The following is a 15,085-nucleotide window of genomic DNA, read 5'->3' as shown; positions in this document are numbered from 1 at the left end:
TGCTTAGCAACCATCATGCCCACACTTGTGCTGTTCCATTTTCACAGGGCCATGACAGATGCCTTGAGCCTTGAGGCTTGGGCCTTGAGGCTTGGGCCTTGAGGCTTGGGCCTTGGGCCTTGGTCCTTGCCTCTCTCTTGCCTTGGCCTTTAGGCTTGGGGCCTTGGGCCTTGGCCCTTGCCTCTCTCTCTCTCTCTCTCTCGCCCTTGCCTCTCTCTCTTGCCTATCTAATATCTATATAATAACAAGGCTACAAGGCTACAAGCACACTTTCAAGGCTTCAAAGTTCAAGCAACTCTCTCTCTCAACTTTCAAGCCTCAAGCCTCAAGCCACACTCTATGAGTGTATGTACTCTCTCTAGTCTCTCTCCCTCAAGCTTCTTCTAACTTCCAACTTCCAAGTTCCAAGCCTCTAGGCCTCTCTCTCTCTCTCTCTCTCTCTCTCTCTCTCTCTCTCTCTCATTGCTCAAGGCTCAAGCCATCTTCAACCATCATACCATGGCATCCTCCTCACGTGCCGGGGCTTCCACTCTATGAGTGTATGTACTCTCTCTAGTCTCTCTCCCTCAAGCTTCTTCTAACTTCCAACTTCCAAGTTCCAAGCCTCTCACACAAGGCCCTACTCTCTACTATCTAGAATCTCTCTCTCTCTCTCTCTCTCTCTCTCTCTCTCTCTCTCTCTCTCTCACCTCTCCCTCAAGCCTCTTGAGTCTTCCAACTTCCAAGCCTCTAGGCCTCTCTCTCTCTCTCTCTCTCATTGCTCAAGGCTCAAGCCATCTTCAACCATCATACCATAGCATCCTCCTCACGTGCCGGGGCTTCCCGTAGAAGGACAACGGGATGGACATGGTGGGAGGCGGTTAACTACACCCCATCCGCTCATGGAGGCGGTTCTCGGCCATGGGCATGCAAGCTTTGCCCGTACCAGCGAATGGGTGGCGCCGACAAAGTGCGAGCCCACCTCTTGCATGATAGTGGGCATGAGGTGAGGTTTTGCACGAATGCCACGCCCGAGAAGAGACGGGAACTTCTTGACAAGCTTGCCGTCTACGAGGCGGTCGAAGCGGCAAGAAGGACACCACGAGTGGCCGTGGATATCCCGCGACCATAGTTGCAAAAAAACGCGTTTCAAACTTTAGGCTACTCGTTTGAAACGTGCAAACGTTTCAAACGTTTGAAACGCGTTTTTTTGCTGGGCCAGTTTTTTTTTATGATAGAAAACGTACGATGCAGTATCTCCTGGCATTTCAGTTTTGAAAGTGACGCTTGAAAGAGACGTTTCCAGCCTTTGAAGTCTTCCAGGTTTGCTTGCACCCCTACCTACGCACCAGTCCTTCTCCCCCGGCCCCTACGCACCGTAGGTAACAGGTTTGTACTAACCCTAAATCCTGATTTTTTCTGATTTTGGACCAAATTTCAGATTTGAAATTTGGGCATTTTTTGCCAGGTTGCCTACATTGGTGCATGCACACCTTGCCTACGCACCAAGCCTACTCCTCCGGCCCCTACGCACCCTGCTTCTCAGGTTTTTAATAACCCTAAATGCTGATTTTTTCTGATTTTGGACCAAATTTCAGATTTGAAATTTGGGCATTTCTTGCCAGGTTGCCCAAATTTCTTCATTCATTCATCATGCCTCGGGCTAAGGATGCCATGTGGAACCACGTAACTCCTGTGAGCAGATATGGGGGTTCAGGCACAGAAAGGTGGAAATGCAATTTTTGTGCCAAAGTGTCAGGTGGGTCTATTATTAGGGTAAAGGCCCATTTTACAGGAGTAAGAGGGGAAGGCATTGGCCCTTGCAGTCAAGTACCAAGAGAGGTTGTAGCGTCTCTTCAGCAATGGAAGAGAGAACATGAAGCAGCAAAGGGAATTCAGCCTATTGATGATGATGTACAGGATACAGATTCTGTAGGTGATGTGTCCAAAAGAGCTAGGCCAAGTGTCGTTGAACAGGATCCAGGACATCAGGGAGGTGTGGAACCGTAGATGGGATTGGTTTCATAGGCCAATCCATGCGGTTGCCCATATACTACACCCACTATGGCGGAATGAGGAGCAGTTCAACAATGAGGAGCTAGAAGAGGGATGGCAGTCTTACATCCAGACCTGGACTGGAGGTGATGTTCAGCTCCTCAGGAAGTTAGAGGATGAGCTCCTAGTATTTCGGAATGGGAGTCATGCCTTTGGGAGAGCCACTGCAGTTTTGAGAGAGACTCAGCTTCAGCCAGTCTCTTGGTGGGAGAAATATGGCATCGGTACTCCAGTTCTGGTAAGTGCCCACTGACAAGTTACAACTTACATGTAATAAGTTTGCACTTTGAAGTAACAACTTAGTACTTACAACTTATATAAGTTGTTTCTTCTTATTATTTATAAAGTTTTCTGTTATCTTTTGACAGAAACGCCTTGCATTACGAGTCCTCTCACAGGATTGCAGCTCTGGTCCATGTGAGAGAAACTGGAGCACATGGGCCCTCTTCCATACAAAGAAGAGGAACAAATTGTCCACTGCTCAATTAGAACGGTTGGTGTATTGTCATTGCAACCTCCGTTTAATTGAGCAGCAAGGCAATCCCATTGAGCCGCGCCAAGTGAATGTCGACAAGATCGACATAGAGAAAGTGAAGGACGTACCAGAGATCCCTGCTGAGGAGCGCGACATCTATGCCATGCTATACGAGGAGATGATGGCACCAGCTACTATGACACGATCACGGGCACCGACATCAGCAGATCATGCATCTACGAGTGCTGAGGCTGAGGCTGAGGCTTCATCTTCTTACGACACAGACTCACATTCCTCAGAGGAGGATGATGCTGAGTAGTTACTAGTTACTACTAGTGACTCTTGACTCTTGACACTTGAGTCTAGAGTTGAGAGTCCAGACTCCAGACATTGGAGACCATTTGTTTTTTCAGAGTTTTTGTATTTGGTCTTTCGGTACAGACATCTGTATTTCAGATTTCAGATTTATCATTTGACACTATTCACTAGTGCTTAGTATGTTGCTTAGTATGTTGTAAGTTGTAACTTGTAACTTCAAACTGGTTATGCTATTAATAATTATATGGGTTTTTGCCATCTATGATCTAATTCCTGATTCCTGAAGACTGCCATGTATCATGTATGATGTATCATGATTCATGTTACATGTATGATCATTGTATGATGTAAATTGTAATCATGTATGATGTATTAAGAATCAGGATTCAGTATGAAATTTGAATCATGGATTCATCATTCATGATGTATCATGATTCATGTATATGAAAGTTGAATGTAGATTTTAGCATTAAACTGTACCAAACATAAATTTATGGACACCCCCCTAAAAAAAACCTGGAAAAAACACCTGAAAAAAAATTTGAAAAAAACTTTTAAAAAACTTTTGGAAATTTGTTTGAAACGTTTTTGAAACGTTTCAAACACGTTTCAAAAACGCGTTTCAAAAAACGTGTGGCAACTATGCCCGCGACGATGGAGAGAGGAACTCAAGCCTCTACAATGGAGTCATGTGGTGGATCAGGATCATGCACGCCATCACCTTCACCATCGAGTCGGAATGTTGCTCCATCCACGACACCGGCACCCTCCATCTCCATGACCTCTCAACCATTACGTGGCCCACGGCGACAATCTACACTTAATTGGAACCCCAAGTTGAAGGAGGAGGTGGATATGGCGGTAGCCCGCTTCTTCTTCCACGACCACATTGCCTTTCAAGCGGCTAGGTAAGTGCAATCGATCATTGCCAATTCATCATTCATGTTTTCATCATCCTAGTCCCCTTCTCATTAGTAAATTGCTTTCTTGAATAGGTCGGAATACTTCAAGGTCATGGTTAAGAAGATTGGGGAGTATGGCTCAACCTATACGTCCCCCTCATTCGAGAGATTGCGCACTACATTGCTCAAGAAGGAGAAGCGCATTGTAGAGTAAGCGCCCGACAACACAAAGCGGCAATGGGAGAGGAATGGAGTCTCCCTCATTGTGGATGGATGGAGTGACACCCACAAGAGGAGTATTCATGATGTGGTTGCATATTCCTGCGGAGAGATGTACTTCATCTCATCTCATGATGCATTCGGCACTGGGAAGAGCACGGATGTGCTTGCGGCGGAGTGGGCTACCACCATGGAGATCATTGGCCCCGAGCATGTAGTGGGCTTTGTTGCGGATGGGGAGCCTTCCAATAGGGCGACGGGAGCTATCCTCCAAGGTATGTATGGACATGTCACGGTGTCCTTTTGTATGGCTCATTGCCTAAACTGAAGGAAATATGAAAACAAGAGCAAAACTAGAAATGAAACACGAACTAAATGAAAGACAAAGAGTTACCTTGAGATGAGTGTAGACAAGACACAAGATTGATACTTTCATTGATGTGACACCTACAATATATAGGTGAGAAGTACAAGATTGAGTAGACTGACTTATGGGATAAATGTAGAGATGCCACATGGCACTAGACTCAAGACACAAAGACTTAAGTGAAACTAGACTAGAAATAGTACACCTAGTGTGCACTTATTTCCAACACCCTCCTTAAGTGGACACTAGGAGGAAGAGAAAAAAAGACAAGACTAGAAGATAGACATAAAGACTGATAGACTGAGAGACTAGACATGAGAGACAAAAAGATCCTGAGACACCCCTCCTCAAGTGATATCCTCATATGGGTCCACAAGGGTAGGGACAAGATGGATCTAAAACAAGACACAGTCAGATTGATAGACAGATAGACAGACAACAGATAGATAGACAGACAAGACTAGATAGACAGAAGACTGACTGTAGAACTGACTGTAGACAAACAGATGGACCTTGAAGACATCCCTCCTCAAGGGCAATCTCTGCCTCTCAAGTAGGGACAAGAGAGAGGTCCTAAAGCAGAATGAGTAAGACATAGAACCCCTTGACCTACATCATCGGTGGTCAAAGTGGTAGACAAGAAAGGTAAAGTAATCAGAAAGCCCACTCCTCATCATAGGAATGAACAGCAAGATCTGCTGATGTAGATGCTGCAGCAACATGGGCTGAGGTAGATGCAGGGGGTGATGTAGAGGTTTTAGAATAGCAGTCCTTCTCCCGGTGATTATCACGGCCACAAATGGTGCATGGATGGGCCTTGAAGCAGTCCTTCTCCATATGATTAGTTTTTCCACAATGGATGCAAGGCTTTCTTACCTTAGAACCTCCTTTCTTTGCTAAAAATGCAGTGTCAGTTACCTTTTGTTGTTTTGTTCTTTCCTCTTCTTGGAGAGCATTGATGATACCTTCAAGAGTAGGATTATTGTGATACTTGAAGGTAGTAACAAGAGTAGCATAGGTGTCAGGTAGGCTTTTGAGAAGCACAACAATAGCAATATCTTCGGAGATGGGGGACTTCACTGATGCAAGCTGAACCATAAGACTGCGAAAATAATTGACATGAGAGGCTATAGTAGCTCCCTCCTGCATATATAGATCAAAGAATGAGATCATAAGTGCAATCTTAGAGTTTTTAGAGCGGGGTCCAAAAAGGGTATCCAAAGTGATCCATGCTCGAGAAGCAGACTGTATGTCGGAAATGTGATGAATGTAATCATCTCCAAGACCGAGCAAAATGATAGCATAGGCTTTGTCATTCTTGGCAGTGGGAGCATAAGTGATAACTTGCTCAATGTCGGAATCTTCGGGAGCAGCAGGATGAACAACGTCCCAAAGACTTTCTTTCATAAGATGGCACTTGATTTTGATTTGCCAAGTATGAAAGTTGGACCCGTTGAATTTGTCGATAGACATGAGAGAATGAGTAGAAGAGGCCATGTGGGAAGGTCTTACCTCTTGCTAAAATGCAAGGTCAGTGTCTATTCCCTTACAAGATTGCAGAAATGAATGAAAGAAGAGATCCAAAATGTTTTTAGAAGCCGGCTCTCTCACCACTTGTCAAGGCCATAGCATGTGACAGCCTATCGAGGTATGAGGAACCAGCAGTTTTCAGATATGAGCATGAACAAAAAGGAGACAATGCACAGTACCTTAGACTTTTCAAGAAGAAGTGATGGCAGAACTGAATAGTTAGGCGGCCTGAAGGGGGGAAATGCGAACTCAAGATTGTGAAGAACTATGTGATATACTCATGATTGTTGTAGGGGGCGGCGGCGGCAGCTGTAATCAGGGCGTGAGCAGACTGTTGTAGAGATAGACAGCTGTAGCAGTCGCATGCAACATCAAAAACAGGTCGGCCAGGAGCTGTGTATGAGCCTGAACACGTACAGGCTTCCGTAGCAGCTGCTGGAAAACAGGTCGGTAGCAAGAAAGTGGCCAGACGGCAACTGAACAGCTGAGCGCAGCTTAGGGAGATGAGCGCAGCGTATCCAAACAGTTGAGCGCAGCTTAGGGAGATGGTGGGCAACACAGGACAAGAGCAGTCTGCTCTGATACCATGAAGGAAATATGAAAACAAGAGCAAAACTAGAAATGAAACAAGAACTAAATAAAAGACAAAGAGTTACCTTGAGATGAGTGTAGACAAGACACAAGATTGATACTTTCATTGATGTGACACCTACAATATATAGGTGAGAAGTACAAGATTGAGTAGACTGACTTATGGGATAAATGTAGAGATGCCACATGGCACTAGACTCAAGACACAAAGACTTAAGTGAAACTAGTCTAGAAATAGTACACCTAGTGTGCACTTATTTCCAACATAAACAACCTCCTCAAAGACATAGGGGCATTGCCATGGATCACCCCGCTCATTGAGGAGGCCAACACCATGGTCTCCTTTGTCCTCAACCACCAAAGACTTCGGCATGAGTTCAACAAGAGGTCCTCTCTCTGTCTCCTCAAATATTCCGACACCCGGTTTGCCTACAACTTCCTCATGTTGGGCCGGTTGAAGGATTGTAGCGCTGCTTTGAGGGGGCTTTTCCTTAGCGACGAGTTTGTCGACATGCAAGAGTCATGTACAAACACTAGCCAAGAGTGTAGGTTACGGGCGGATGACGCCTCTTGGTGGGTGCGTGTGAAGACCACGGATGCTATGGTGAGGCCCATAGTCTACCTATTGAGGATTGTAGACGCTATGCAACCATGCATAGGCAAGGTCTACGAGGCCATGGATTGCATGATAGAGAAGTTGAAAGACTTCGTGCCTGACGAAGACAGATACGAGGAGATCCATGCCTTGTGTCTAGGAAGGTGGAATTCCTACTATCCATGCAGCAGCTTATGTGGCGGACCCATAATTCCAAGGCAACAAGCAGGAGAGCGACCGGGAGGTGAGCACTGGATGGAGGATCATCTTGGGCCGTCTTGTGCCTGATGCATCGGTTAGGCGCAAGATCAGGGACCAGCTTTCCATGTACGGGTCATTTCATGGCTCCTATGGCTGTCATGATGCACAGATCGACCGCTCCAAAGTTGGTGCTGCTCTATGGTGGGAGGACTTTGGTTCAGATGGACCGGAGCTACAACAGCTTGCCATCCGCATACTTAGCCAGGCCGTCAGCTCCTCTTGCTTGGAGCAACTTTGGAGTACCTAGAGCCACATTGCCTCTAGGAAGAGGAACCGACTCAGGATAGAGCGTGCCAATGACCTTGTCTTCGTCAACGTGAACTTACGAATGCTTTGCAAGAGCGTGACCAAGAAGGCAGATCCCTTCACCGAGTGGGAGATGAGTCAACAAGAAGGGCAACAAGAGGATGAGGTGCAGGAGCAGCATGCCAGTGAGGATGAGCTTGATGCTCCTTTGGCACAAGCTACCCATGACCATGAGGCGAGCACTTCACGTGGATGATCATTCATGGATCATGATTCATGGGCCTTACTACTTAGCTCTAGCCTCTAGCCTCTAGGCTTTAGCACGTTTTGTCATTGACTCATTTGAGTCCGTCCATGTATTCTGCCTCCTTAAGGCTTAGTCCTGACTCGAGTCATGACTCATTTTGTATCTACTTAATTATTAATACAATCAACCGTCAACACCTTCACTCTTTGATTGGCGTATTTTGTTAATATGACTCAAAAGCTTATCATTTTAGTGTAAATTTGTGCTCATTTTGATGTACTTCCAAAGTAGAATAAGTGAATAAGTGTAGAGTAAAACTTTTAAAAAAAGTATTTTTTGAGTGCTGTTCCCTCCCCCGTCCCCGTTCCCTACTTATGGCCGTCCCCCGTCCCGTCCCCGTCCCCATCCCCCGTTTTACCGTCCCCCGTCCCTTGTGACTATGCCATTCCGAGTCCTGACATCGGTCCCAGCTAGTGTGCAGCTTTTGCACAGATGCAAGCCAAGATAGATAATGCCATGGCAGCCCAAGACCATGCGGCGGTTGTCCAAGAGCAATCCGCACCTCAACCCCCTTGCCCAACAACTCCTTTTAACCCCCTTGCCCAACGACTCCTTTTAACCCCCAAGCACGCTTTTGCTATTGGGCAGCAGAAACTTGGGCGTGCTCACAGTTCAGACAGAGTTTTGATGTCTTCCACAAACAATTATGGTGCAGTCCAGGTGGTGCAGGATCTTGCTTAGATGTTGAAGCTGATTAGGGAGGAAATCAGAGGGCACATTCATGAAACAGATGAGTGCAAAAGCCTTCTTACTTCAAGGGAGATTATAAAAGCCTTGAGAAAGTTTTGGATCCAAAACAACGTAAGAAATTACAACCTGTGTGTTAGCACAAATTATAGGTTCTTCACAGAGAACAAACTAAACAATATAGAGATGGAGAATAATTTCAAATTACTGTTGCAAACTGATATTACAACTGATGTGGCAACTACCTTCCACCCATGCGCTCCTGTGGGGGAGCTTAGATCGAAATTTGGAAAGACAATGAGAAGGAGGATTGTATGTGAAAGAAGGGTGCACAGAGCAGTGCAGGTAGATCAAGTTCTAGTGGGAGAAAATATGACCCCTCTCTCTTGGCAACGTTCAAATGATGCAAATCATGAGGGTGTTTAGCAACTGGACAAGGCAAGGCAGCCTCCATCAAGGATGAGCTGTTCAAAGACAAAGCATCCAAAGCATGATCACACCTACGCATTGCCTGGAACAAGTCCTGGGCAGTTTTCACATCTTGCAAGAGGCAGCTTCCAGGAAATCTAGGCAGGTAGTACAGAGTGCCTACAGGCCAGGCAAGCAGCAGGGCAGGGCATCTTAGTGTGTGTGCACCCCAAAAGCTGGTTTTTCCCCCCCAAAAAAGAGACTTGAATTAAGTAAAAGGGAGATCTCAACCAATCGGGGGCACCATGCTTCCATAAAAGCCCAAAAAATAGCAGTAAGGGAGCCCATAAACAGGCCACCCCATACCTATTGTTGATCGTCATTGTTGCAAGTTTCTGCCTTACTGTTCCAGGCCCTCCCTCAGCATGTGAGTGGTCCCATATCAGCACCAAATCAGCAGCAGATTAGTCCCCATCATTCACCTCGCATTAACATTATCCGGGAAGGACCCCCTGTGCAAATCATTGGGAGTGTGCATAGACCCTCCTCCATACACACAACAATACTCTAAATCCATCATTCTTTTTCCCTCAAGAAAAATTGGCAACTCAAATTGAATGCTTTACCTCTTGTTCAGGTGTGTCTGGCTCCAAATACTTGTCCACGAAAATGGTATTTGTTATCGGAAGATCGAATGGAGTTTTCTCCTGGGCAGAGCTGCAATGGAAGGAAATAATAAGAACTGTAAGGTTATCACCAAGGTGAGTACTAATAGCTCTTAGCCAGAACAGCATTTTCATCCCCAAACAAGGAAAGATGACTTCAAATGCAACCACAGGAAGTATCAAGATTAAGCATGATTAAAGAATTTTTTTGGAGAATTTTTATACCTTTTTCTCTGTAGACGGACAGTCATGGTAGAGTGTGAGGGGTATTCATAAGCTTCATCTCTGGTGCAAAACATCTACAATGACATAAAAGTCAGGTCATGCATATAAAGTCCAAATTCTGATAACAAAGACCTTTTGAGCAAACAAGACAAGTGATACCAATGAGGAGAAAAACAAGCATGTGTTTTAACCAAGCTAGCAGTAATGATGGCGATCTTAGCACTAATCACGGTCATGTTAGCGCTAATCACGACCATACAAGAGTTATGTAATTGTCTAAGGAGGTAGGTTTGATGATTTGAATTCTCTTAAAAGCTAATTATTGCAGTGAGGGCTAGGAGAAGAGGTATACAATAATACCTCCTCAAGCTGGAAATCTGTTGGGAGCTCTGATGGGTAGACTCTCGACAAGATGGTGGACTTGGTCTTGTAAGCAAGTCATGGCCTGCAGGGAGGAAATTGAAGGGTTTTTGTTTGGCTATGAGCTAGAAGTGGGGAGCTTGTTCTAAGGATGTGAGAGTGATGAAGTATTGGTGCAAGGAGATCGCTGGGGGTGTTGCCATCAAAAACGCTGTGATGCACTTGGGAGATGCCGACAAGTGGAGATGGAGATCCAAAGAGCGATGGCTTGTGTAACACAAAAGGGGGAGAGAGAGAGAGAGAGAGAGATGGTGATGGTGATGAGTTTGCAAGCAAAGTGGAGTAGCCTTTGTGTGTTGTACGTGCTCTGAGGAGAACTGCATGCGTTGGAAGGGCGGCTCACTGGTTCGGTTGACTAATAAAGCAAGTAGGCCCAGCTTTTGGTGTGCCTTTTTTTCAACGGAAAATGAAGGGGAAGAAGCAAAGGTATCTGATGATGAGGATGATGATCATCATGTTGCTCGCGGGAGCAAGCAAGTCATATGGGAAAGAGGAATTAAGAACGGGCCTTGGGAAAGGCGTGCGCGCGCGCGTGTGTTGGAACTGTTGTTGGGAATTGATGTGTGAAAGGGCCGCGGCCACCTTTGCAGGACCGTGACGCAAAAATCCACTACCCAGGGCTGTGTGCGTGTGCGTGTGCGTTTAGGTGGTTAAAAAAGGTCTCCCGTGTCCGCTGGCCTTTGATGGGAAACCATCTGTCTGTCTGTTGAGCGCCTGTGGGTGGTGGACCGGTAGTTGAGAACAAATTGTCTTTTAAAATTTTGTTAACCCCCATCAATAATTACAAGATATCATAAACAAAAAAAAAGGAAAACATTTGCCAAATATTTTTAAATCACACAAAGCCAACCTTGAGAGAACTAAAGAGAGCCGTCCCCTCGGCCTTTCCAACCCAGGAAAAGCTCCGCTACACTCTGGTCAAGGCATGCACAACATCCCACCCAGCCACTCATTAATATATAACTTGCATTGAAAACCTTCTCTATATATATATTATATAAAGGAAGAGTTTCACAAAGCTGCCACTCACGTGGCAAGAAATCGGAGGTTCAGCAAGAGGAGGAGGAGGTTCGAAGAGATTGGGGTAGAATTTGAATTTGGAGGTTTGAAGACATGTGCAAAGCACGAGTCGGTCAGCCCACTAGTTCTAATCAAAGCTTCATTATTATTATTTTGCCACCTCTCAAGTCTCTATGTTGCCCAATGCCCACAATGGAAAATGTCCACACCAAAGATTGAACCTCTTACATAGAAGCTTTTTCTATTTGAGTGCATGCCAAAAGTCTCCTCCCAGTGCTTCATGGAAACACACACACTTCCTTTCACTATTAATAAATTGAAGAAAATAGCCATACTTTTAAAAAACTTTACATTATTTTTGCATTTTTTTTCAACCAACTCAATTCCTTTTTGAGATCTCTCAACCAGCTATTTTGGATTTTCATTCGATGTTTTTAAAAGGTGAGGCACATGTTCCTCCCCTTGCTTACTTACTTTACCCCTCATTGATGAAATGTCTTCTCCCTTGATGCTCTCTCCTCCGTGTGTGTGTGTGTGTGTGTGTGTGTGTGTGTGTGTGTGTGTGTGCGCGCGCGCGCGTGTGTGCGTGTGCGTGTGCGTGAGAGAGAGAGAGAGAGAGAGAGAGAGAGGAGAGGAGGAGGAGGAGGAGGAGGACACAACTACGAAAAGGAGAAAGGGGACCAGTGCTCGAAAAAAGCATGTTTTTTAACCAATCAAAATAAGGCTAACTTTTAAATCTATCCTGTTTTTGTTTTCGAAATCTCTACTATATGTGAAAAATCATTCCTTAAAATAAGGCCTACTTAATATCTCAGCCAATTTTTCCTACTTCTGGTCAGTAAAAATACACTAGAGTGATGTTGTTTTCAAGTACTAAAGGGGAGAGGAAAAGAGTAAGGACATATTAAAGAACTTTTATTTAGCTGATTATTTTGAGTTAATCTACTAAGCAAATAGGAGAAGAATCTCTCTATTTTAAGACCATTCCTTTGCTCAGAGAGAGAGAGAGAGAGAGAGAGAGAGAGAGAGAGAGAGAGAGAGAGAGAGAGAGAAATAAGTATTTTTAGCTTTTAGCAATTATTTGAGCTAAACCAAGGAAAGACAAAAATACATTGTGTTTTACTTAGGGGTGCTTCACAAACATCGGGTGTACGTGAAGCCCCAAAAATGCCTCGTCAGCAATGGTTGTGTATAATAAAAAATCCCCTTCACCAATCTTTGCATGATAAGTCAATAATAAAAAAAGAAAACCAAGTGGTGGGCCAAGTAATTTAGATGGGAATTTTTACTGGAGGAGATCATATGTAAAGGTCCCCTTTTATAATAATAAAAACTTTTGCAAAATTCAAGGGACTTAAACAAAACAAAATGAGCAGGTCACAAATCCTTGGGCAAAGATCTAGTATAATTTGGATACTTTTTCAAAACCGATCATTGGTCATAGGTGTATGCGACTCTATGGCCCAAAACCGTAGTCTACACTACACAGCCGCTAGCATTTCATACTAGTCACGGACATTTCAGTCACGTTTTGTGGCATGACGTACTTCTTCTCGAATAATCTCCACAATACCCCCCCAAAAAAAAATGCATTACCTTAACTATATTTCCCTAATGTTCCCTAGCCTAGTTTTAAAATTATTTTAAAAAAACAAGGTGCATAATTTAAAAAAAAAACAAAACAAAACACATTGTGCTCCGATTACAACCTTTTTTTTTTTAAAAGCACAGGAAGCTAAACATCCACCTCTTGACTTAATCTAAGCTAATTTCAAAGACAAACATGTACGTTATGCTGAATCTACACCAAAACATCCACCTTAACCTTAATCTAAGATAATTAGGAAATTAAGCACGCGTTTTTTTTCCGTTTGTGTGGAGATCCATCAATTAATTTTTCACGCTCCCAATTATAACCGCCACTCCAAAAGATATATATATATATATATATATATAAGGTATTGGTCCTCAAGGCTAGAGATTAGAAAGAGAATGATGGGCCCTTCAGATGATTATTATTATCATATGCTTTTTGGGATGCTCGATCTCTGTACTGTGTAGCACGTTAGAAAACTGCCAACTTTATAAAACAACAGTTTGTAGTTTGTGTGTGTGTGTATATATATATATATATATATATATAAACTCCCCCCAAAAAAAAAAACCAATACAACAAAAGGGGAGAACCAATTCCCCATGTTGTATCCGTTACTTTTCGATCACATTGCAATTTGCTATTGAAAAATCACCCACTTAAGTACAAAATAAAGGTGTGTTTCTAAAATTTCCTGTACCTTGGGGAAACAAATAAAATAAAAAAATCACCCACTTAAGTACAAAATAAAGGTGGGTTTTTTTTTGGAACAATAGTTATACACACTGTTGTGTCCAGTTCACTAACTTATACAAATTTACAATGTTCAGCTCAGCGACTTATACAATTTTTTACTTTTTTGGGAACAATAGTTATATATATTGTTATGTTCAATTCAATGACTTATACAAATTTACAATGCCCTAGTCTAGATCTTTCCTGTACCCCTCCTTATCTTTAATTCTTTGCTCAAGACCTAGAGGCTAGCATAGAAAGCTCCATACTGCAAACAAACAGTACCATATGTGCTTTGTCAATGCAAACCATACCTCCTAGTCCTCCTCTATCATCTATAGTACATGACATGAGCTACCTAATATGTGTTCATCCCCTCGTTCTTTTTTTGGGGGGAATATGTATATACATACATATGTAGAGAAATAAATTTGAGTACATCACAAACTCCTGACAATTCAACCCCTCAAATATACAAGCTGTGACCATCAAGTCATTCTTTTACACTTTCTAATAAAGGTTTTCACAACACTGTAACCTTAAGTTGAAGGATTCCCTCATGATCATCACTTGTCATTTTTTCATTAAAATATGGGCAAATTATTACCTTGTTTTCGTCTCGCAAACCAAAAGCTAAGTACTGTGTATTTAATGTTTACATGATTTTAGTCCCCTCATGTATACAAGTATAAATAATGTAGGGTAGTACTATGAATACATCTAGGTGTTCTAACCACAAAAATTAAACATCATTTGTAACGTCTGTTTTCGAAATTTATGTTTGGTTTTATGATGAAGGATGCTACATTCTACAATCAAGACATTTTTGTTACAGCATACTCATGAGTGATGGTAGTGCATCCAACTAAATTATTTTGGTCCCCATTCCCATGTGAGCTAATCGAATGTTCTTGAAACATAGGCTTTTAATAACTAGTTTGTCCCATATTGTTGCTTAATGGCATCTGTAGTAGGGACAAGCAAGACTACCATTGGGGTTATTTTCCAAGTGTTGATTTGGGATGTTTTCTTCTCATAATCCTAACCTTATTATTTATAATCTTGTCATTGTTGTGCTTGCTCTATGTCCTCTTGATTCATTTTGACCTTTCTTAATTCTCGTACTCATTGATCCTCCCTCTTTTCTTTAGATGGATCCCTCCAAAGCGTCCCTTTCATAGATTTGAGGGGTATTTTGGGTAAAAATTCCTAGGCAATGACCTAAGTATACCATTGCAAGGGATGAAATTCTCTATCAAGTTGGGGCAACTTTGTTTTACCTAATTGATGATGACATGGAAGGGGAGCCATTGCAACCACCCACGCTACCATTAGGCCTCTCAAGGAGATTATTATACATGTAAAAGGACAAGAGATCTCCATGGTGATAAATAGAAAGTTCTTAATGCCCATGTGGCTCCTTTTGAGACTATTGTTGGTGACTCCTCGTTGAGGTTTATATCTTTGGTTGGTTCATTTGAGACAA

At 43.3% G+C, this 15,085-nt stretch overlaps 2 protein-coding genes across 6 annotated transcripts in view; one reads left to right on the top strand and one right to left on the bottom strand.

Moving 5' to 3' along the window:
* LOC147625697 (uncharacterized) overlaps positions 1-10,571 on the bottom strand; it is a 30,913-nt gene extending 20,342 nt beyond the window's left edge. For 2 of the 5 annotated variants that reach the window (XM_086817211.1, XM_086817212.1), the window contains exons 1-3: positions 10,191-10,571; positions 9,831-9,904; positions 9,567-9,657 (exon numbers count right to left, since the gene is read on the bottom strand). In XM_086817211.1, the coding sequence (XP_086673337.1) occupies positions 9,567-9,657; positions 9,831-9,904 (165 nt within the window). In that variant the 5' untranslated portion in view covers positions 10,191-10,571. Of the gene's footprint in view, positions 1-9,306; positions 9,658-9,830; positions 9,905-10,190 lie in introns of those variants that run through there. The other 3 variants (XM_086817213.1, XM_086817214.1, XM_086817215.1) reach the window with 3 other exon arrangements.
* LOC147625698 (uncharacterized) lies at positions 1,685-2,997 on the top strand. The gene is made up of 3 exons (XM_086816983.1): positions 1,685-1,738; positions 1,964-2,272; positions 2,403-2,997. Exons 1-3 carry the CDS (start codon positions 1,685-1,687, stop codon positions 2,826-2,828), a joined length of 789 nt encoding a protein of 262 aa, XP_086673109.1. The 3' UTR covers positions 2,829-2,997.
* Positions 10,572-15,085: the final 4,514 nt, after the last annotated feature.

Source organism: Cibotium barometz, chromosome 23 (assembly GCF_041138505.1).
Source record: "Cibotium barometz isolate CiBa-2024 chromosome 23, ASM4113850v1, whole genome shotgun sequence".
In the NCBI taxonomy this organism is placed as follows: Eukaryota; Viridiplantae; Streptophyta; class Polypodiopsida; order Cyatheales; family Cibotiaceae; genus Cibotium; species Cibotium barometz.
The sequence above is the reverse complement of the archived record's forward strand: the minus strand, read 5'-3'. Positions and strand labels throughout refer to the sequence as shown.

Bases quoted from the DNA above. Each gene is read 5' to 3' on its own strand.
- LOC147625698 (XM_086816983.1), top strand. From the start codon at position 1,685: ATGGGGGTTCAGGCACAGAAAGGTGGAAATGCAATTTTTGTGCCAAAG. The intron at 1,739-1,963 runs GTGGGTCTATTA...AACAGGATCCAG, and splicing joins TTTTTGTGCCAAAGTGTCAG to GACATCAGGGAGGTGTGGAA. The intron at 2,273-2,402 runs GTAAGTGCCCAC...ATCTTTTGACAG, and splicing joins GCATCGGTACTCCAGTTCTG to AAACGCCTTGCATTACGAGT.